This window comes from Canis lupus, chromosome 23 (assembly GCF_003254725.2).
Source record: "Canis lupus dingo isolate Sandy chromosome 23, ASM325472v2, whole genome shotgun sequence".
Taxonomy (NCBI): Eukaryota; Metazoa; Chordata; class Mammalia; order Carnivora; family Canidae; genus Canis; species Canis lupus.
In genome coordinates, this window is record NC_064265.1 from 35,764,451 (window position 1) to 35,786,364 (window position 21,914).

Below are 21,914 nucleotides of genomic sequence, written 5' to 3' on the forward strand. Positions count from 1 at the left end.
CATCAATATGGAAGCAGAACTTGAATCCCCATGTGAGATGAAAGCACAGGGCATATATTCTAAGCAGAAAAATCTATAAACAGTTAAAGATTAATGCACCCTAGCGAGGCTCCGGCCAGATTTAAAAAGAACAAATCTTGCTGGACCAATGTTTTTGTGTTCTTGGGGCAGAATTATACAATGAAGGATGGAAGGGAGGCAGCTGGTCAAACACACACTGATTTCCAGGAAGCCCGTGACCCGGCCCTCGGAGGACCGCCCAGAGAGTGAATCCGGAGCAGGGCTGCGCTGACCTGTGGCAAGGGGGAGGTGGCCTCAGAGGGAAGGATGGCAGGGGTGGGGTGGGCCAAGCTCTCCCATCAGTTCAGGGCTGGCCTCAAGGCCTCAGTCTAGGACCTGTCTCCTTAGAAGCACTGGAGGGTGAATACGCTTTTTAGGCAGCTGGTGGCAGGTTTCTGTTTCCAAAAAGGGAAGAAACAGGCCAGGAGCTCATTGGCTTAGGGACAAAAACCTCATTCCAAATTGCATTTTAATAATCTTTGTGAAGACCCTCCTCTCCGTGGGCTTCCTTTGTGGTGGCCCTGGGTTTTAGAGTCGGACTGCTTTTGAATTCCAGGCCCACCACTTCCTGGCTGTGTGATCTTGGGCAAGCCACTTGATGTCTCTGAGCCAGCGCCTTATAGTGCAGTTTTGAGGATTCAGGAACACACAGCCTCAATAAATTCTAGTTTCTTCTCTTCTTGTCATCTGAGGCCTTTGTCACCATCTGGCCTCAAAATCTTTTCCCAGTGCCATCTGTCCCCTGTCCCCTGCAGTCCAGTCATCCCATGTCGTCCTCCTGCCCTGGCACTAGCGGCTTCATCTCCCAAAGTCTCCCAGCCCACACTTATTCCCCAAGATCTCCTGGCCCAAGTATCCTCCCTTTTCCCTTCTCTTGGAGTCTAAGAACCATGGGTTCCCCCCGTCGTGTTGTTTCATCCACATTGCCTCGGGAGGACAGAGCTCTTTCTCGTGTGCACACAGTTGGCATGCCTGCTTCGGCTCCTCCAGCAAGCCTGTCTGTGCTCCACGGTCAGAGATGGTGTCTTAAGTTCCTTCCCTATTCCTCACCTGTTCATGGGCTGCACATCCAGGAGCGCGAACCCAGTGGGTCCTCACCAGAAGAACTGGGGCAAGTGTCAGAGCTGCATGTTTAGCAAACGCTTACTAAGCACCTGGCAGGTGCCCGGGACTGGGCTGGATGCTGAGGACACTGCCCTGAGTGAGGTACCGCCCGGAGGAGGGCAGGTGTAGGGGAGATGAGGGCACAGCGAGCAGAGGCTTATACAGAGTGTGTCCTGGACACTCTGGCAGTTGAGCACAGGGACCGAGTTTAGAAGGGGGAGGGGGTAGAGATTTGCCCGACCCAGCTGGTAGAGGACACTCCCAAGAGGGAGTGACACTTGCAAAAGCAGGGAGGCGTAGGACAGGCTGGCATCTTCAGGGAAAGTGGGATGATCCAGTGTGGCAGGCGACAGCATGGCTGAGGGGGAGCCGTGGGGGTGGAGGGATGGCCTGGTCTGACACAGAGCAAGAAAATGTGGAGAAACAAGTAGGGCCAGGCTATGGGGAACCTTAGCTGCTATGTAGACTCTACCCTGTAGGAAATGGGGAGCCACTGATGAGTTGGTACTGGAATGCCACCACAGAGGAGTAAAGGGGACATGGGCGGTCATGGTAATAGGCCCGGGAGGGAGCCTTTGTGTGAGCCTACCTGCCTACCCCCAGCCTGGAGGTGCAGAGTGTGTGGGGCGGGTGCAGCGGGCAGAGTGACTTGTTCTACCTGCCAGGACATTGCAAGAGCTGGATGGTGGCAAGCACAGTTGTCCTGGTGCCGTGCTACTGTGCTCCTGGGCCCAAGGTATAAGACTAGGACGTGAAAACCATCTGCCCACCCATCCATAAATCCACCATCGGTCCAAAGAACCTGCTTTTCACCGCCCATTGAACATACCAGGAACGATGTTCGCTTGCACATTGTTGTGTCTCTCTATGGTGAGCGAGTTCCTAAAATTCATTATCACACATTATCTATAGAAATAAAGAGATGGATATTGCTTCGGTTTGTATAAAAAGTAGTGAAGGTGACTCCCTGCAAAGGAATAAGGAAATGAGAATTTCAGCAGCTCTAGGAGTCTCCTTAAAAAAAAAAAATCAATTTACTTAAAAAAAAAATCTAGTGTCTACTGTCTGGTAACATCGATTAGAATACAAAGTACACGTAGCATGTGACCCAGCAATACCACTCCTGGGAACCTATCCCACAAAAGCACTGGTTTGTAAGGGCTTATGGATAAGGGTATTTCTTGCAAGACTGTTTGTAATAGAAAAAACTGGGGGAAAACTTTAGATAAGAACTTCGTAGGGATGCCCGGGTGGCTCAGTGGTTGAGTGTCTGCCTTTGGCTCAGGTCATGATCCTGGAGTCCTGGGATTGAGTCCTGCATCAGGCTCCCCGTGGGGAGCCTACCTATGTCTCTGTCTGTGTGTCTCTCATAAATAATTCAAATAAAGAAAATCTTAAAAAAAAAAAGAACTTCCTAAAGTGCAACTTTGAGTATCATGTTCCACATATTATTAAGTATATACATCTGTAAACATGCTTCAGAAACACTGATTGATACAAAATTCAACAGGTGTGTTTACCGGGCTTCTCAGAGCTATTAAGATGCTTATTAGGGTATTCTTTTCTGAAATATTTCCTGAGCCAGGAGTTGTGCTCCGGACAAAGAATAATGATTAAGACAAATTCTTGCTTTCAGGGAACTTCAAGTCACCACCAAACTCATTTCTAGAGGGATGAAATTCTCTTACGAGGAGGGCAGGGAGTTGGGGGTACAGGTACAGTGGACAAGTCTAATTTATTGGAAAAGGCGAGGTGAGGCAGGGAACTGAAGAAGAAATGGGAATGAGCCCAAAGGAGGGATGCAGAGAGAGAGCATGCATGGGTTGGGGCGCATAGGGAAAATGCTGACAGAAGGAGAGGCGTGGGTGTGGGACACTGAGCAAAGTGGGGCTGGAGCCACAGGAGTGAGCTGTGGGGCGTGGGAGCCACCCCAGGAGGAGTCAGGTCTCCACTCCAAGGGCAAGCAAAGGAAGCTCAGATGTTTTAAAAAACGCCTTTATTGAATATAATTTAAATACCTCAGAATTTACTCATTTGACGTGCATGGTTTGATGAGCTTTAGTAAATGTACAGAGTTGTGCAATCAGCACTGCAATCCAGTTTTAGAACATTCCTGTCACCACCACCCCCTCCCCACAACCAGTTCCCTGTGCCCACCTGCAGTCACGCACTCCCACCTTCAGGCAACCGCTGGTCTGCTCCGTGCCTCTATCTATAGTTTTGCCTTTTCTAGAAATTTCATGTAAATGGAATCATACAGTATGTTGTTTTATTGTCTGGCGTCTTTCGCTGAGCGTGTTTCTGAGTCATCTGTTTTGTTGCGGTATCTATCACTGGTTCCTTCTCTGAGTTGCTGAATAATTTTCCATTGCATGGATACAGTACATTTGTTTATCCGTTTACCAGTTGAAAACACCTGAATTCTCCCAGTTTGGGGCTGTAATAAATAATGCCGCTATAAATATTCACACACAAGTGAGTGGACAGACACACGTTTGCATCTCTTTTTGGACAGATTCTTAAGAATGGGATTTTCCTGACTGATTATAAGCATTCATGGAGGTGCAAAGTGATATCTCATTGTGGGTCTCTCAAGGCGATTGGTGCCAAGCATCTTCCTGTGCTCATTTGTCATTCGTGTATCTTCTCTGGCCAAGTGTCTTATTTTTGGGATTCCACATTTGGTGACTCTCTAGAGGGACTCACAGGGCTCAGGGGCAGTTATCCTCATGGCAGTGGGTCATTACAGTGAAAGAACACACGGCAGGACGAGCCCGGGGAAAAGACACTTTGGGGAGAGTCTGGGGGAGTCCAGGTGAAGGCTTCCAGTGTTTTCCTCCTGTGATGGGGGCCACACACAACACACTTTTTCCACCTGTGAAATACAGCAACAGTGTGCAGTGTTTCTGTCCAGGGAAGTCTGTTTGGGACTCTGAAACCAAGGGTTTTATTGTGGGCTAGTGTTGTAAGCCCTTTGCCTACAAGACCAGCTATGGTTTCTGAAATTCTGCTCCTAGGGGAGCAGGTGTTCGCTCTAAGTCACACTGTTTGAACCAGCCTAGGCAGGTTGGGACAGCAGGACTCAGTCCTGTCAGGTAGACAAAACAGCCTTATCGGTTAGAATCACAGGCAGCGTTCCAAAAGCCAAATTCTCAGGTACCAGCCAAGGGCCACTCTCATGAGCAGGCCTTTCTAAATAGCGGCATCAGCCCTCCTACACAGGGCTAGTTAACCCTTTGGATCATTTTTTAATCGGACTTTTTGTCTTCTTATTTTTGAATTATTGGAGATGTTTACATACCCTGGACACAAGTCGTTTATTAGATATACATTTTGTAAATGTGTTCTCCAAGTCTGTGACTTGTCTTCCATTTGCTTAATGGTGTCCGAGGAAGAAGTTTGGGCAGGGAGGTATTATGATCAGATTTATGTGTGATCACAAACCGTGCTGGTTTGCACGTGGAGAATGGATCACAGGGGCCAAGGGGAGGGGTTGGGGAGGCCCATTATGGTAGTCTGGCTAAGAGATGATGGTGGTCTGGGCTACGGGGTGCCAGGAAGGATGGAGAGAGAGAGGCTGCACGTGAGGAATGCATGGAAAACAAGACTGGCAGGGCCTGGAAACACCCATTGTGGATTTCACCAGAAGGAAAGCTGAGCTCTGCAAACTGGTCCATAGGACACCATATTCTTTTTGTTTTTAATAGTGAAACTCCCATTAATTTCAGTGTTCTGATAATTTGAGAAAGGTGGGATCAGATGAACACTAGGGTTCCTTCCGGTTTTCACAGGCTCTGGTGCCATGAACAAGACTTTCTGAGGTCATTTTAACAATTCTAAAATCCTCTGAGGAGTGCTCCTACGTGTATTATTATAGATTGTTTATTGGTCATACCTGTGTGTCTATAATGCTAAGCTTTGATCCAAGAAAATAACTTGGTGAGTGAAACCGAATATAGTTTGTGCATAGAGACCCTTGCCAAAAGTGAAGGCAGGAACACTGTTAGCAAAGGGAGTGTAAGGACGGGGATGAGGAAATTCGCGATTGTGTATTAACTCAATTACCAAACGTGCCTTGCCAATCTGGCGCACTATTGGTTTAAAATGGGATTTTGCATCATACTGTCCCAAGTGACACAGACACTATCATAAATGAAAAATCCTTTCCTCGGTCTGGGATGCAGAGCTCCTCTCATTTGGACGGCATCTGGTATCATGGGAGAACCTTTATTTAAGGCTAGAAATTCTATTTACCCAGGAGGCCAAAACACTGTTTTCCTGTTCGTGCAAAATAAACAAAACACCTTGGCACACTGGATGCAAAGAAGGCCTGAGGGAATGGAAAGGAATGTGAGATCAGGTATGCAGGGCAATGTCAATGCAATAAATCAGGAGCACAGCGGTGATACATGTTTTCCCTTCTGATACTAAAAAAAGAAGGCTACATGAATCAATGAGACAAAGTAAGAGTCCAGAAATTGAGAAAGATATATGTGTGTGTATGTCTGTGTGTGTGTGTGTGTATCTACCTATTATACAGTAGGTTTTGTTGTGTTTTTTTTATTTTAGAAGAAGGCAATGGTGGGAAATGGTGGGAGCCACATGGTACAGCCATGAAGCAGAGAGATGAAGGCATCTCTTCCAGGCCTAGTTGGGCCTGGTGCCCTACACCTATGGCAGGGCAGGACAGGGAGATGCTGGCGAGGCAGGATGCCTGCTGCGAGATGCACATGCAGTAGGAGACCCCTTCCTTGAGGAGTTGATGATGAATCTAGCTCATCATGCTGCTCATTTTGCCCTCCTCTGCCTCAGGGCCTTTGCATCATTTTGCCTGAAAGGCCAGCTGCCTCCAGCCATCCCTAAGTCTCGTGAATTCATTTTTCAGGTCCCAAATCCATCCTCTCCTCCCTGCTCTCTCTGTATTCTGTCATCAGGGTGAGTCCCTGATGTTTTATGGAGTCTACGTTGTACGATTTTGAAGGCCACTTGTCAGAAAAAAATAAATAAAAATCATGAATGTGAAATTAGGTATCCACATGATTAGGGCCCCTCCAGGGTGTTGGAAAGGGTCTGGGCAGGTGAACCTGGGCCTCTGGCTGCAGGGCACAGAGCCCTCATCCCAGTCTGTAATCAGATGTTTAGTCCTGTGAATATCTGATTCTTCACCTTCCTACTGGACTGTAAGCTTCGCGAGGGGAGAGACTGTCTACTTTATGCATCATTATACTCCTAGTATTGAGATACTAGGTACATGAGATGCGCATGATAAATGACTCGAATACATGAACGCTGAATTTGAATCGCAAAAATTGTAATCACAAGACTTCTAGCTTCCATTCATCGGGTCTCCACTTACCAGGCTATGATGTCAGTACAGAGGGTGCAGAGTGTGCTGGAAGTCTCAGCCTGTAAAAACATGGGAGAGAAGGCCACTCTGGGCATGTGGAAGTAAAGGAGACTGAAGCTGGGGGTGCCTCTGAGTCAATGGTGTGGCTTCTAATTCCCACTGTAAATACCACTGTGTCCCCCAGAACAAATAGGACTTCGTGAATGGTGGGGACACCTCTCAAACTAGTCCCTTATGAGAGGATGGTATTTTCTAAATCTGCTGCCTGCTGATTTTCCCTGCTGAGAAAGGTACGAACCCCTCCTTGCATATATTTCCCCACCCCTCTCCATATCCTTAAACCAGAGGGTCTCAACCACGGTGATTATTTTGTGCCCCAGGTGGCATTTAGCACGGTCTAGGGGGGCATTTTTGTTGTTACACTTAGAGGTGGTGGTGGGTACTCCCAGCATGGAATGGAGAGAGGCCGAGATGCTGCTCAGGATCCTAACTACACAGGGAAGCCCTTCACAGGAAAGGATGATCTGCCTGGAATGTCAATACTGCTTAAGTTGAGAAACTCTGTTTCAAACCCACGGGATCCCTCACTACCCCTTTTTCTGGACACTCTGGCTGTTTGCCTTCTATACTCCATACAGAACAGTGGGGAAAATGCTGTTCAGAGGGTAAGGAGGATATTCACCGGAGTAAACGCGATGCAATCATACATTTCCATCGTGTATTCAGTCTCCTAGAAATAAAACTCACATTTGTTGTAACAGGCACTGTTGTAGGCCAGTACATGGACTGGCTTGGGAATTTTATTAAAATGCAGATTCTGAGTCAGTAGGTCTGGGGTAGACCCTGAGAGTCTGCATTTCTGTCCAGTTCCCAGGGGATGCAAACACTGCATCCCGTGACCGTGTTTGGGACAGCAAAGTTCTTGGCACTTAGGATATGTCAGCAAACAAAACAAAGACCCTCTGACCTTGGAGAATTGCCAGTATGGCCAGAAGTGAATTGGACCCGGGAAAAGCGCGGACAGGCTGAAGGAGGGCACTAAGAGCCTCAGGAAATCAGAGCTAGAAGAGAATCTAGAGTATCTAGTCGAGCTGCCCCATTTCAGAGTTTGGGAAACCGAGGTGCATGGTAGGGAAGGGAGCTTGGTGAAAGTCACACAGCTTGCTGCGGACAAGGCTGTTTGGTTCCTATTCCCCTGCATTATCAAGGTTCTTAGAGACCCCTTGGGGTACAGAACTCAGGATGAGGAATGGCCAGCAGCCCTAGAGGTTGCAGCGGTGGGGATCTAGGGACTCTCCCCCTAATCGGAGGCCTCCACTAATTTAGACCCAGGAAATCCTGATGGTCTGTTTTATTCCTCTCTAGCACCACATGCACACAAACACTGGATTATGTTTGGGGAGGTATTAGTGTCCTCCTGACTGGCCTTCAGTGCGTGTTTTTCTGCGTGACTACACAGCTATAGCAAGGGTGAATCAAAGTAAAAGTCTGGAGAAGCAAATTCTGAGTGCATGCAGTTATTTGGTCAGCAAGTGTAAAGAATAAATTCCAACAGAATTAGGCTAATTAAAACCTGTTCTTAAGCAGGCCTGGAATAACAAATCCTGAACACCTGTGGGCTCCTCTCCTCATCCTTTAGGGCCCACCTGAACAGAGCCATCGACCCACAGCTTCAGATTAGAGCACTCTTTGCAAGGTGCTGAGAAGCACCTGCTTCCTCCACTGCTGGTACCCGGAAATAGAAACTTTTAAATTCATGTCAGTTCCATTGGAACAGTAGCAAATTTCATGGGGTAGCTAAAAAGAAGAGCAACAGCTGGTACATCGGGCATTAATAATATAACAAAGGAAGAAAAAAAGAGAAACTTTTCATTAGTATTTTTTGATGTCAATTTATTATTTATCCCTTTGCCAATATTCAAACAGGCAGGCGGTCATAAAACATTCAAAAAAGATCCTCTAAAATAGTCAAGGCATCTGTTTTACCTCAGTTCCTTTTTTTAGAAACCTGGAAATCAGGAGCCCTGGTATTTATATATTTTAAAAAAGTTGTGTTAAGAATATCTGCTGTATCAAAAATATTGCTTGAGGGCCGCTCCTTAGAAAGATTTTAGTTTAAATTTTATCTACAGCCTAGGCAGACGGTGGTTCTTGAGGGAAGATTCAATGTAAATTGGCAAAGAGCTGCTTCCAAATTTTTGACTCCTCAATTAGTATTATTTTGCTGGAACAAGGCGTTGACAAAGCCCACTGTTTGGTAATTAGCATCCTGTCAAGGCTCTCCAATCAAGACCAGCATGCTGCATCTGGTCCTAGTTAAAAAGCGCGTGTGGGCAGTTCTGATCTGACCCTCAGGGGGCCCTGCCTTGCGCAGAACTGCCTTCAGTGCGCGTGCCCAAGTCCCCATTTATCGAATAAGGAGGCCTCTGCAGCGAGAGGTTCCGAGAGCTGTGGTCTAGTTCTGGTGACCTGTCGTGCCATGTTAGCCTCTTTGGTAAATGTCCATTCTTGAGATGTACGCACCTGCTTCTCCCAAAAGAAGGTATCTCTTCCTGGGACAGAGACGCCTCTGAAATAAACGGATTGCCTAGATAAAAGGAAGGAAAAGTGGGAAAGAAAGAAAGAAAGAGCCGAGACCCTAACTGCCCTTAGGAGGAGCTCCGTGCAGGAGGGGCTGGCTCTCCCCAGCTTGGCTTTCCTTCGTTCCTCTGGGTGCTACTGCCTTTTCTGGAGCTGTCCCTGGTGTAGAGGTTGTGGTCCTTGATGTAGGCGATGACAGCATCTGGGAGCAGGTACTTCACGCTGTGCCCTTGGCTCAAGGCCTGCCGGACGTACGTGGAGCTGAGCTCATTCTGCACGGGCTCCCTGGCCAGGTGAATGTTGTGCCGGTACCTGTGCAGGATGGGCGAGCCCGAGATGTATTCCTTTGGGTTGTGACCTGTCCGGCTCACACACACTATGCCAAACTTCTCCACTATTTCCTGGATGTGCGCGTCTTTCCAGAGGTTGGGGGTCTGGAAGGTCTTCAGGACATCTGCCCCGCAGAGGAGCTTCAGCTCAGGCCCAGCTGGAAAAACAAGGGTGGATCCCGACAAGGTTAGAGAAGGGTCATGGCCAGTAAAGACAGCATCATGTTCCGTTTTAAAATTGCACAAGCTGCTTTTCTTGGAATGTACTGGGAGCTCCATGTCTGTGTGTTCATGACTGAAAGAGGAAAAAGCGTGCAAGTCAATCTGAAGGTGCTTCAGGGACATATACTGTTGTAAGTAATGACTTAATCTTTTGATATTGGCAAATATCAGGAAATACACAACAGCTTTCCTTTTACTCCCCTCTAGTGTTATATCAAGTGTGTCTGCGGTGGCTGGACCCCACGGCACGGCGGTCCAGAGACGGCTGTGAACCTTCTGATAGAAGGTAAGGTTGTGGAATCCGAGGTACTAACGAGCTGTGGGCCTCAGGCAAGTCACCACCTTTGTCAAAATCTATTTCAGCCCTAACACCTGGTACTTCTTATAAGTAAAAACTCGTCATAAAGGTTCTTCGGATAATCAACATCTAGTGACCTTTTCATCTGTTTTCAATATAGCAAAGCTCTAGAACAACTGATCAATGTGGCTAATCCTTTGGCATTTGTTCTAACAGAATGATGGTTGCGGTGATAAAAGGATGCCTAACGTTTGCTGGGTGCTCGCTGTGAGCACCATCGCTAAGCGCTTTATGGGTTTAATCTCATTTGATCCTCAGAACAATTTCATGAGGGAGGCGTCACTCGTCTGTGGAGAGGGAAACGGGCCTGGAGAGGCTAGTGACCTGCTTGAGGTCACCCGTCTAGGTGGAGGCAGGATTCAAACCCGCCAGCCAGCCTCGGGGTGGGGTATTTGTAACTGCTGAGCTCTGCTGCCTCCTGCTGGCGGGAACTGTATGTGCATCAGAACCCAGAGGCCCTTCCAGGATTTTCCTGGCACTGTTCAAGTTCATGGCCCTCTGAATGGGCTAATGTGGACAGGGGAAAACCAAAGGATCTCTGGTCCTTCTGGAAGGTGATTCCTGCTTCAGTAAGTGGCAAAGGCTGTGTTCCTAGAGTGCTGGCAGCTCTCAGCCACCGTGAAACCTCAGTGGGGAGGGTCTCTGGGGATACCTCCTGTTGGGGAGAGAGCAGATGTAAATGGTCAGTTGAGGCTCTTCTACTGTGCAACCTTGGAAGGAATCTGGATACAGGTCAGAGAGAGGAGTATGCAAGGGAGCACCAGACCGGCTGTGGAATAGAAAGTGAGAAACTGGAGGGGCCACGGAGAGGTCTGAATTCCTGCCGCGGTTGGCCACAGGCTGCTGTGGGGCTGGAGCCAAGATCCATCCTTCTCTGGGCCTCAGTGTCCCCATCCATGAAACACTGGCCTTGTTTCCTAATCTTGAAGGAGCAGATATAATTACAGAGAGCAGACTTTTCAAACACTCTAGCTGCAGAATATCAGTGTAATGAAAGGATACTGAAACATCTCACTGACGCGTGCATTCATGAATTCTCCATGGTGAAGAACTAGGACTTTAAAACCAGGCACCTTAGATTCAAATCCTGGCTCTGCCATTCAACACCTGTGTGACCTCAACTTTAAAACAAGGATACTAACAGTACTTATCTCATAGGATTATTTTTAGAATTGAATGAGCTTATAAAGTACTTAGAAGAGTGCTTGGGACAGAATAAGTGTGATAGGTGTTAACTTCCGTCTATCCACCTACCTGCTTATCCACTAACCCGTTCATCGACACATCCACTCAACACTTAGGGAATATTTTTAAAGTCAATAAAACTAAGTTTAAAAATTGTTCAATAACTCACACTTCTCACTACGTTGGGCTGGTCCCATTGCTCACAACATCTGCAGATTTGGATTATTTTGCATCTGAGTTTCTACTCCAATTTCTTATTTATTCAACCATTGTAATATAGCAGGTGACCATCTTTTGACCTTTTAAACAAGTGGGTGATTTTTCATGTGCTCTTCTATGGGGGAGGTTAAATGATGGGCATTTAATTGTAGGGCCTTTAGAGGCCTGGAGCACACCTTCCCACCACCCCCCCATTCCCACAGGTCAAGGAACAGAAGACAATCCCTTCTTATCTCAGTGGATTTTTGTGGGGGCAATTTCCACACACTGGCTTTGATATTACACACAGTTTGATTTATTAACAGTGACAGGAATACAATTCACCCTGAGCTCTTGCCTTCAGGGGACAAGTGCCCACACCTTCCCATTCCCCAAATCAAAGGCATGTCTGTGGGGTAATCACTTCTTCTGGCAACATGTGCCTTAGACTCGAAGTCTGGGCAGCCCTCAGAGACCCTTACATATCTCTCTCCAATCCATTCACATCACTGCTACAGACTCTTCGGATTGAGTGACTGACTGTCCAGATCCAAAGTCCATAAGTCTGAGGTGTTGAATAAAGGCTGCCAATTTGATTCGTCCTAACCACGATGTAGTGACATAAATCAGATGTCTGTGGGCATTCTGGGGCAGTGTGCTTTCTTGGAACAGCCATGGGCTTTGAAAAGCAGACAAAGCAGAGATTTACGTGCAAAGTGAGAGAAGTGCCACCAGTACCCTTTTCTTAGGATGTCCAGGTGACCTGACTCTTTATATCGAGAACACCAGCCCTGAGGTCAGTCAGCCCTGGGTTCCAGTTCCAGATCTGCTGGAAGCCTGGGAGAGTTCTAGCAGATGGGCGGGTTTCCTTGTGCTGTCAGATAGGGATGGCCTCCTGTGGAGGTTGTGGGAACTGAGTGACCCAGGGAAAGGGAATGCAGTGTGAATCTGGGGCCCAGTGCAGGGTATGGCCATGGCCGTGCAGACACACTTGGGAGTTGTGGGATTTCTGGGTAAGCCGGACAGCAGAGCTGAAGCTAGGTACCAAAGGGCGGCGCCCAAGTTAAGCAGACAAGGCCACCGCGGAACAATTGACATGAGATGGAATGGGGGGGGGGGGGTGTGCTTGCTCTGGTTGTGTGGAAAGGGAATCCTCTGAAGGTTGCCGAGCTGTGCTCAGCCTCATCAGCCAAGGCCAGGGACCACCTGCACAAAAGACAGACACCGTCCGGCTGTTAGAGGACGGACTGAGGCCTCAGCCATCCAAGGTGTCACACCCGAGCAGCCCAGGACTTGGCAGTCTGCGGCACGGGGTCAGCCTAAGGAGACCCACAAATCATGGGAGTGCGGGGCAAAGCCGGGCTCTGGCTGCCAGAAAGTGCTGAGCTCAGCCCGTAATCTGTAGTCCCACAGAAGAGCACACAATAAAACCCACAGCACACAAAATGGTCCTTCACAAATATGTCGCTAATAACACACAAGCCACCTCATCAGAAGCCAGATTTATGCTGAGGGAATCCACCTTCCTTTGGTTAATTGTTCTAGTCCCCACCCCACCCCCATTACAAATGTGAATTCTGTGTCGCTTATAAAATATATGGATAATATGTACTTAAGGTAGAAAACAATTCTGCTTCTCCTGAAAACTATCAATACTTTTGTGTATTTTGTTTTTTCCATTGATTTAGACATGCAGATAGATGTGCAAGTATATTTGCATGTTTTTATATATATATATCTTGATTTTTTTCCCCCACTTCATAAGCCTTTCTTATCCTGATTTTTTTTCATATCCTGATTTTTTTCCCACTTACCTCATAAGTCTTTCTCCGAAAACCTTTTTGTCAATTGTTCATCCTATGTATACAGCATAATTTAAACATTCCCTTACAGTTAAACATGGAGGTTGCTTTTATTTTCTGCCATTATAAAAACTGCTCTGATGAACATCTTTCTACGTAAATCTTTGTCCCAATTTCTAATTATTTCCACAGTCCGATTCCTAGAAGGGGAATCTATCAAGCAAAGGACGTGAACATTTTTAAAGCCCCTGATATTTTGGTAAACTGAAAAGCCCACTTTTCATTCAACATAAACATCCTTTTTTAACAGTTACTTTAGGGGAGAAGATGAGCAGGACTTACTGTCTGAATAGCAATAAAGGGCAGAAAGAACAAATTCCATAGGGCCAAGCAGAGTAGCGCCTAGAAAAGTATATTTGAAAAGAATGTGGGTGTGCTTTGGTGTCGGGAGGGGGAGAGCCCATCTCCAATGAAAGCAGCCTGGTTTCACAGGGACGATGGGTCCAACCTGGGCCTAACAGGAGAGAGAGGTTTTTCAAAAAGGGAGTCAAAGGGAAGGGGTGGAGGAGCAGTCCTGAAAGAGCGGAGACAGGATTCTGGAAGTATGTGCAGAGAGTTGGAGCAGGAGAGGCTGGAAGCTTCCGCGTGGCATCCTGCCCATGTCACTAGAGGGTCTCTGCCTGTCACTGGAAGCTCTAGCATTCCACCGCAGCAAGGAATGTCAGGCACCCATGCTGTTTCCTGCCTTTGTGCCTTGCTCAGCTGCCCTTCTGCCCGGAAAGGCCTCTAACCCCAGATAACCTACTGATCCCATGAGTCTTGGTACTAGTGTCTCCTCCTCCAGGCAGCTTCTCCAGTCCATGCCTGGACTCCCCACCATTCGCAGCCTGTCTCTAGCCTAAGGTCAGAGGTGAGGCGGGCTTTGTTTTCCACCTGAGTCCAGAGCCTGGCCTGGGGAGGTGCTCAGCCAGTGTCTCTTGACTCTGGTAGGAGTAGTTGCTGAGCCAGAGAGGCTTCTGAAAGAAGACGGAGGCTGACAATTAACACTGCCTGTGCTCCCACCGGGGGTTGGGGGTGGGGGTGGGAGTGGGGGTGGAGAGAGGCAGACAGACCAGAGGAATACAATGAACACTGTAAAGCTGAGGACACAGGAGAAGCTGTAACTCCTCCTTTCTTAGACTCCTACTCTAGTAGGAGGTCTGGGGTGTGGCCTGAGAATTATTAGACCCCTCACAGGTGATTCTGCTGTGAGTGATCCTTTGACCAGCATTTGGGGACTGGGGCATGCAACCTTTAGAGGTTGGTGGCATTTTCTATTTCTTTTAGAAGAGCATTTCCCAGTCTGCGTTCCGGGGGTGGGGAGAAGGTGCAGGGTGGCGCCAGTGTGTGTTGAAAAGGGTCCCATGACCAAAAAGTGATAATGGTGACGAGCTAGTTCTCTTCCTTATAGTCGCAATGCACGTGATCATAGTAAAGGCTCTGAAAAGTCCTGCAGGAAAGAAGCCATTTTAGGTTGGTTTAACTGTGACATTCCTGAGCCCTTCTGATCTGGAACTAGTGTCCCACCACCCATGGTTGGGAGACTGGACAGTAGGAAACCCCAAGATGGGTCTGCTGGGCACTCAGCCCAGCGGGGCCAGGGATTCCCTACTCACTCCACATCTGGCCCTTCCATCATCAGGTGCTTCTCTTTGTTTGCATGAGGGGCCTATGCATTTGACCCCTAGGACCAGGGCTGCCATTAGAGAGGGAGGATGCTTTGAAGTCACAACTGACAAGGTTCTATCAAATACCAGGAGTTGACAACCGGGTAGAGACCCAGGGTTACAAACTGATAGGACAATCCATATCTGAAATTCCCCTAAAAATAGGTTTCCTCTTCTGAGTAAGCCTTTGAGGAACATGGCCACAAGTATCGTTCTTGCAGTTTTAAGTGTTAGAGCAGCACATCTGTACTCAGAAAGGCTGAGGCTTTTAAAAGGACTCAGCACCACTCACCAGTTTATCCCCGTGTTGCCTTGACTGTAATCCTTGTCACAAGCACAAGTCACAAGGGTAGGTAAACTCCTTTGGGGCAGAAAATCCTAAATCAGCATAATGATTTACAAGGGATGGTGGCCAAGGGTTTAATTTGACCTTTCAATCTGGGAAGGGTCACCACACCCAGGGGAGCCTCAGAATCCTTAGCCGTGCTTGGGAGTTGGTCCCGGGGAAGGAGGGTGGGGGGTAGATCCCTGACATGTCTTCCTCTCAGGGACAAGAGGGTTTGCACCCACCTGTCCGGGCTGTCGAGCCAGCCCTGCCATGGTCCAGGCCTTCCGTTTGGGGCAGAGATCTGAGCAGTTCACTGTGATGATGCCTGCATTGCAAACACACAGGCTCAGGGCATGTCCATCCCCCAAAGCCACCCAGGGGTCTCAGTGTTGAAGTCTCAGCCTGCTTTTGCCCCTTTTGGGTAGGTAGCTGGTTCCACACATATTCGTGGAAGGCCTACTAGGTGCCATGCCTGTGCCAGGTGCTTGGGTGGGAAGCAGATGTGAGTGGGTCCTGACCATCCACTGCCTTCTGTGAGCTTCAGTGAAAGGGGGGAAGTGAGCATATTTCTACTTTTTAAACACTGTTTTTCAATACCTCACTTAAAAGCTGGGTGGGGACTGAGGACACAGGCTATTAGAATCAGACCGGAGTTCAAAATAGACACTGTCATTTGTAAAGCCAGGATATAACAACGCCTGCCTTTTAGGCTTTTGTGAAGGTAAATGAGCTACTGTGCAGTATGCACTGGCACAGTGTTGGCCCACAGCTCACTCTTGTCATAAACTGCCATTCAGAACTGCACAGGGTGAAGACTAAGAATCTGGCTTAGAGTCACACGGCCTGGGCTGCATCCCAGCACCCCACGGGCCAGCTGGGTGACCCTGACCAACAGGTCTCCCTGTGCATGGTAACGAGGAATAGTGATCTCTCGTGGGTGGTCATGAGGACTGAAGGAGTTACGCAGAGCGCACTGAGCAGTGTGCAGGACGGTCTCATTTTGTGTTCGCATTTCAGATCTGATTGGACTTACACCAGCTCAGCATGCCTGGCGTCTTTAGCAACCAGCTTTAGCAACCAGCGTGCAAATCAAGACATAGCTGATCAAACACGTTGTATCAATGCAAGATTATATATATTTATGAGAGCTGTGTTTGGGAGGAGAAAGTGCCTGGTGGGAAAACAGGTGCTTTGAAGCCAGACTGGGGAGGCGGGGGGGTTCGAGTTTAGATTTTCTTGCTTGTATGACCTTGGATGAGTCCCTGACACTCTCAGAGCCTCAGTGACCTCATCTGTTTGTTGGTCATCATGGAAGTTAATGCTGACCGTCTCTCTGCGGAGCATCACCAGACCGTGAGAGAGAGCGCTTCTAGCCTGCCAGACGCTGGCCTAGCAGCTCGGTGCTGATTATCACTAGGGGAAGGCACAGCGTAAAGGTGGAGCTTTAGAATTAGACTGCTTGCTTGGAATTCTGCTTCCAACTAGTAGCTGTGGAATCTTGGTGGGTTCCCTAAGCAATCTGCCTCCAGTCTGTAGAAAGGGGCGGGGAGGGGGGAGATGACTGCACCCACCCCTGTGAGCCGCGCCTTGGATTCATGAAGAGGCTTAGCACTGGCCCATCCACAGAGAGTGCCCAATCAACACTGGCTGTTCGCCTGTGAACGCTGAGCCCATTTCATTCATTCTTATGTTCTTAATACTCAGGAACTGCTTACCTAAAGTCAGGAATGATGGAAGGAGTAGACAAATAAATACGTTTAATTCTGGTCCAAGGTCCTTCCTGATGATCTCGGAGACTCAGTTGAGTCTTCTTAGGGCCTAGCTGGACTCTGTCTCTCTGTTATTGTCTGCTTTGGTTTTGGTAAGCTTCAAGTCTGAGGATTCACTCCTGAGTTGGTCTGGAATCACCCATCAGACTGAAGTTGGCATGAGTCTCACCTCTACTTTCTAACGCTAGGACTCTGTGGATGTTACTGATCCTTTAAGAGCCTTCACTTCCCCATCTGTAAAGTGGGACTAAATTCACCTACTTTTCAGAGTTGTTGAGGGGACTAGATATTACCTACCTGAAAAAGCTTGCCATACAATAGTGATCAGTAAAGGTGGTGGTGACTGTCATCTTATTTTACTTACCTTGAAGCTCCTAGTTCAAGTTGACCCTACCTTGAATATGATCTCTGAACTCTGACATATGAATAATTATTTTCCTCACAGACCTCTACTCTGCCTGTGTGGGCAGTGGCCATGGCTTCCTCTTGTTGCCTGCCTGAGTGGTGCTCTGGGGTGCCGGGCCCTGGGCCTGAGGGCTGACCCTGGGACCTCATTCTCTGTGTCCTCTGCAGCCCCACAGGTCTCCATGGATGCCCGATTAGAGAGTCATTGTGGCAGGAACAAAGTCAGTCCCATTGTGTCCCCACCCATAGATTATTGGTTTGAAGATGACCATAAGCATAGCTTCAGAGTCAGATTGGGCTCCACCACTAGCTTATTTGTTTTGTGACTGTGATTAACTTAGCCTCTCTGAACCTGTTTCTTCATCTATAAAACGAGGATAGCACAAGATCATGCTTGCAAAGGGGCACCAGAGATGACAGTAGTGATGTTGATGATGATGGACCACATCAAATGGCATCGTGACTAAGGACCTCCCCCTACAACATGGGGAGAAGGTGAGCAAAAGAAGTTATCAAATGTCCTAAAAGCTTGAAAGCTGACCTAGATTAAAAAAAAATTAGAGTAAAAATAAGAAGCCCAATAAGGAGAGAAAAGAATCCTCAATGAACCCTATGAACTTCCATCATAGTGACGTCACTATGTAAATTCACAGTTGACTCTATCAGGAAGATACTAAATGGAGCAAAAGGTGATTTCTCCTATGCTTCTAAAATCACCTAACTTTATAATGACCAGATTTTCAATCTTTAAAAAAAAAACTGTTTTTAGTAATTGTAGGAAAACATGAGCAATCAAATTTCCTAATGAAGCACGCTCTAAATATTGGGGGAAAAAAATGTAATCAGCTATCTGATAAAAACTGTGTTGTCTATTTATATCAGTGAATTTTCAACCCTGGCTGTACAAAATATATCATTTGGAGACCTTCTAAAAAAATACTGCCTAGACCCCACCAAAAAATCTTAATCTCTGAGGGCCTGGGTTGGGGCAGGGGGATGAGCATTTTAAAAAAGCTTCCCAGGTGATTCCTACAGCTAAGGTCCACTAGTTTGGATGGATCTTGGTAGTGATCATAAACCTGATTAACCTACTTCGTGACTGAGGCTGTGGCCTCAATCCTGCCCACACATTAGAATCACCAGGGGGCCCTTAAATATTCCAGTGCCCCACCCCAGACTGATGACATACATCCTGGTCTCTGGGACAACTCTCGGGGTTTGGTACTTTTGAAAGCTCCCTAGGTGATTCAGTGTGCAGCCAGGGCTGAAAAGCACTGGACTAAATAACAGAGTAAAAAAAAAAAGAAAAAGGGGATCCCTGGGTGGCGCAGCGGTTTAGCGCCTGCCTTTGGCCCAGGGCGCGATCCTGGAGACCCGGGATCGAATCCCACGTCGGGCTCCCGGTGCATGGAGCCTGCTTCTCCCTCTGCCTGTGTGTCTGCCTCTCTCTCTCTCTCTCTCTCTGTGACTATCATAAATAAATTAAAAAAAGAAAAAAAAAAAGAAAAAAAAAAAGAAAAAGAATATGTTCCATAAAATCTTAGCTCATACCTGCATTTTGCAGCAGAAGGAGTGACAATATTATGTAGTTCTGTGGTCAGTTGCTATTTATCCAGGAATGGCTTATGTGTGTTGAAGATAAATTACGGGCCAGTGTTAGGGATGCAGGGAAGGTAGCTAACATTATTAAGCACCTACCATAAACTAGGTATTTTGCCCACATCGTCCCATTTAATTCACACAGTACCCCAGAGAGGTAGGCAGTGTCATCCCCGTCTTATTAGGTGAGGAACTGAGGCTCAGAGAGGCTAACTCACTTCTATCAAGTCACTGAGCTAGTAAACTGGTCTCCAAAATCTGGGCCCTAAGCCATACTGCCCTTCACAGGGTCGAGGAGGGAAGCGTCTCTGTGACTACATGTTAAAGCTAAATGATTTGCTGGATTATCTACTCTTTTTTTTTTTTTTTTTTAGTATTTCCCTCTGCTATCCTCCAGAGATGAGAGCTGGCTATACTGCTTGTTCTTTTTTTTTTCTTTAATTTTTTTAATTAAAAAAATTTTTTTATACTGCTTGTTCTGAAGGGATGATCTAGGTATAAATTTATGCTTTATGTTAAAAAAAGAGCATATATCCTAACAATTATTTCATATTTGCTCTTCGTTTAATTTGGCAGTAGGTTCTGAAGCAGCACTGAATTGCTGAATGGTTCTAGCTGGTTCTTTCCCAAGAAAAAGGCAAAGTATCAGAACCAGGATATGTAACTAAATGTTTACCTTGACTAAAAGTTTTCAACCAAGTGACTCTGAAGCAGAGTAAAAAATGAAGACCTAAATAGATTTATGGTGAACAGGCCTGCCAATTATTTGACCCTGTCCCTTGTGCTTCCTATTTCCTGACAATCTTAGTGCTTCCAAATAGATAAAAGACACACCCTCCATTTGCAATCCCTTCCAGCAGAGATGGCTGTCACTAGTGACAGGCAGGCCCACCTCCCTGTCCCCCTTGATAGCCAGGCTGGGTGGGGCTTCCTGCTTCTCCAGCAAACTCCCAGGACCAGCTCTCAGACACACGTCAGACACACATCAGTGACCCGCTGTCCCAAAATCCAGTGCTCCCAGGGCTTTGAAACAGCAATTTACCTATGCTGGATGCTAAAAACAGTTCCAAAAGGAAAAAAAAAAAAATATCCTGAGCAACTTTCTAGATTTATAGCCTTTTTTCCTATTTCACATAAAAGTTTAGATTTACAGAACCCAGGATTTGTACAATTAGAAAAGATGGCTTATTATGTAGATGCAGGTTTCAAACTAGTCAATGATGTGTCCCACTTACTGAACAGTCTTCCGGGACATCTGGGTCAGGAAAGTTCTTTACATAAAACAAAACAAAACAAAACAAAACAACCCTCATTAGGTTTTATTGTCCCCATTTTGCAAGTGAGAAATACGTCTCAGAGATCATAAGTGTCTAGCCTCACAGCTACTAGGTGGCATCACTGGAGCCCTCTGAAACAAGATTGGGTGTTTCCAGAAAGTGTGTCCTGAAGGGCAGTCAGTGGGTTGTGATTTTTTATACTCAGGACCTCTTTGAGAGTGTGTCTGTTGGTCGCTCTCCCTCTGAGAGGAAGCACTTCTGGGATTTTGGCTGAGAAAGCCTGGCTGAAGCCCCACTTAATACCTGGTCCCTACTTCCACCCACTGGGCTCTGCAGATGTGTCCCACAGCCGCTGGTCATCACGCACAAGCATGTCCACTATTACCTCAGCACCTTCACTGTCTCCATCCACTGCACCTGCTCACTCTCCCAGGGGTCCACCCGGACCCAGTCGGACGTCTGCAGGGCCAGCCGGGCCATGGCCACCCGGTGGTGGGCAGACACGAGGTCTTTCTTCCTGTAGTTGTCGTTGACAGGGGAGATGATACCGCCGATCACCTGGTACAGTCCTAGGCAAAGGAGAGCAGTGGTGTGGTATGTGCAGACACTGACTGCCTGGTGGCCTGAATCCAGGCAGGCGCAGAACTCTCTGTGCCTCATCCCGAGTGGGAGCAGACCAGGCATTCTCCCCTGGTAGGCCAGCTCCTTCAGGGGCCGCATGCTTCTCCAGCTTTCTACAGCACAGAGTCATACTTTGGAGAGCAAGGCTGTGAGGATGTGGCCAGACAAGACTCCTAGATAGCAGTGTGGACAGTTAGGGTAAGAATATGCTGGAGGAACATCATGACGTCCTCCTGCATAGGACTTAACAGAGGCACTACCTCCTCTAATCAGGTCTGGGATGATAGTTAGATGCAGTTTCTTAGTCCCAACAGGGGGCTTGTGAATCAAAGATGAAGAGATGGGGTGAGCATGGACCAGGTAGGTGGGAGGTGGGAAGGAGATGGGAAGTGGTGGCTCTAGGAGGCATGGGAAGGCCTACTTTGGGAAAGACGTGTGTTGTGTAGGTAAGTGATGCTGTATGGCTCAGGGACTGGAGAATGGGACGCTTTAAGTTTGGAGCTAGGGTGACATTGTGGAAGCCACGGAGAACAGGAAAGAGTAGAACAGGACTCCAAGAGCCTTGGGTGGGGGCTCCAGCTTCATCACTCTCTAGTCCACCCGAGGCAATTACCAACCTATCTGGAAAAATAAAATACTTAATCATTTGCACTTCAGTTTTCCTGAATGTGAAATGGGATCATACATGCTGGGCGGGACCTTGTGCTAAGGAGACCTATTAGGGAATCCTTATATAGTAAGATGATATTTTAAGTATATGATATATTTTTTAAAATTATAAAATATGCACATAAATGAACACAAAACACATATGGCCTGATAGTTATAAAGTATATCCTGCTTTCATCATCACCTAGATTAAGATATAAGCACTTCTGGCACACCAGATGTTCCCTACCACAGGTCCCACTCTGACGGAAGTTAATCATTCTTACTTTTATAAAATTAATTCTTTCCCTTATAGCTTTACCATGTATTTATGTAGCCTTAAAAAAACAGATTCATTTACCTTCTGAAACTTTTA

General features: G+C 47.2%; 1 protein-coding gene across 21 annotated transcripts in view; it reads right to left on the reverse strand.

Annotated features, from left to right (window-relative positions):
• Positions 1–8,387: 8,387 nt before the first annotated feature.
• The window catches only part of NMNAT3 (nicotinamide nucleotide adenylyltransferase 3), a 114,578-nt gene continuing 101,051 nt past the window's right edge, over positions 8,388–21,914 (reverse strand). For 9 of the 21 annotated variants that reach the window (XM_035704812.2, XM_025448815.3, XM_025448814.3 and 6 more), the window contains 4 exons: positions 20,655–20,838; positions 20,228–20,263; positions 15,462–15,544; positions 8,388–9,578 (listed from right to left, as the gene is read on the reverse strand). In XM_035704812.2, coding sequence (XP_035560705.2) covers positions 9,160–9,578; positions 15,462–15,544; positions 20,228–20,263; positions 20,655–20,838 — 722 coding nt within the window. In that variant the 3' untranslated portion in view covers positions 8,388–9,159. Of the gene's footprint in view, positions 9,716–15,461; positions 15,545–20,227; positions 20,264–20,654; positions 20,839–21,914 lie in introns of all 21 variants that reach the window. The other 12 variants (XM_049099655.1, XM_035704814.2, XM_025448820.3 and 9 more) reach the window with 6 other exon arrangements.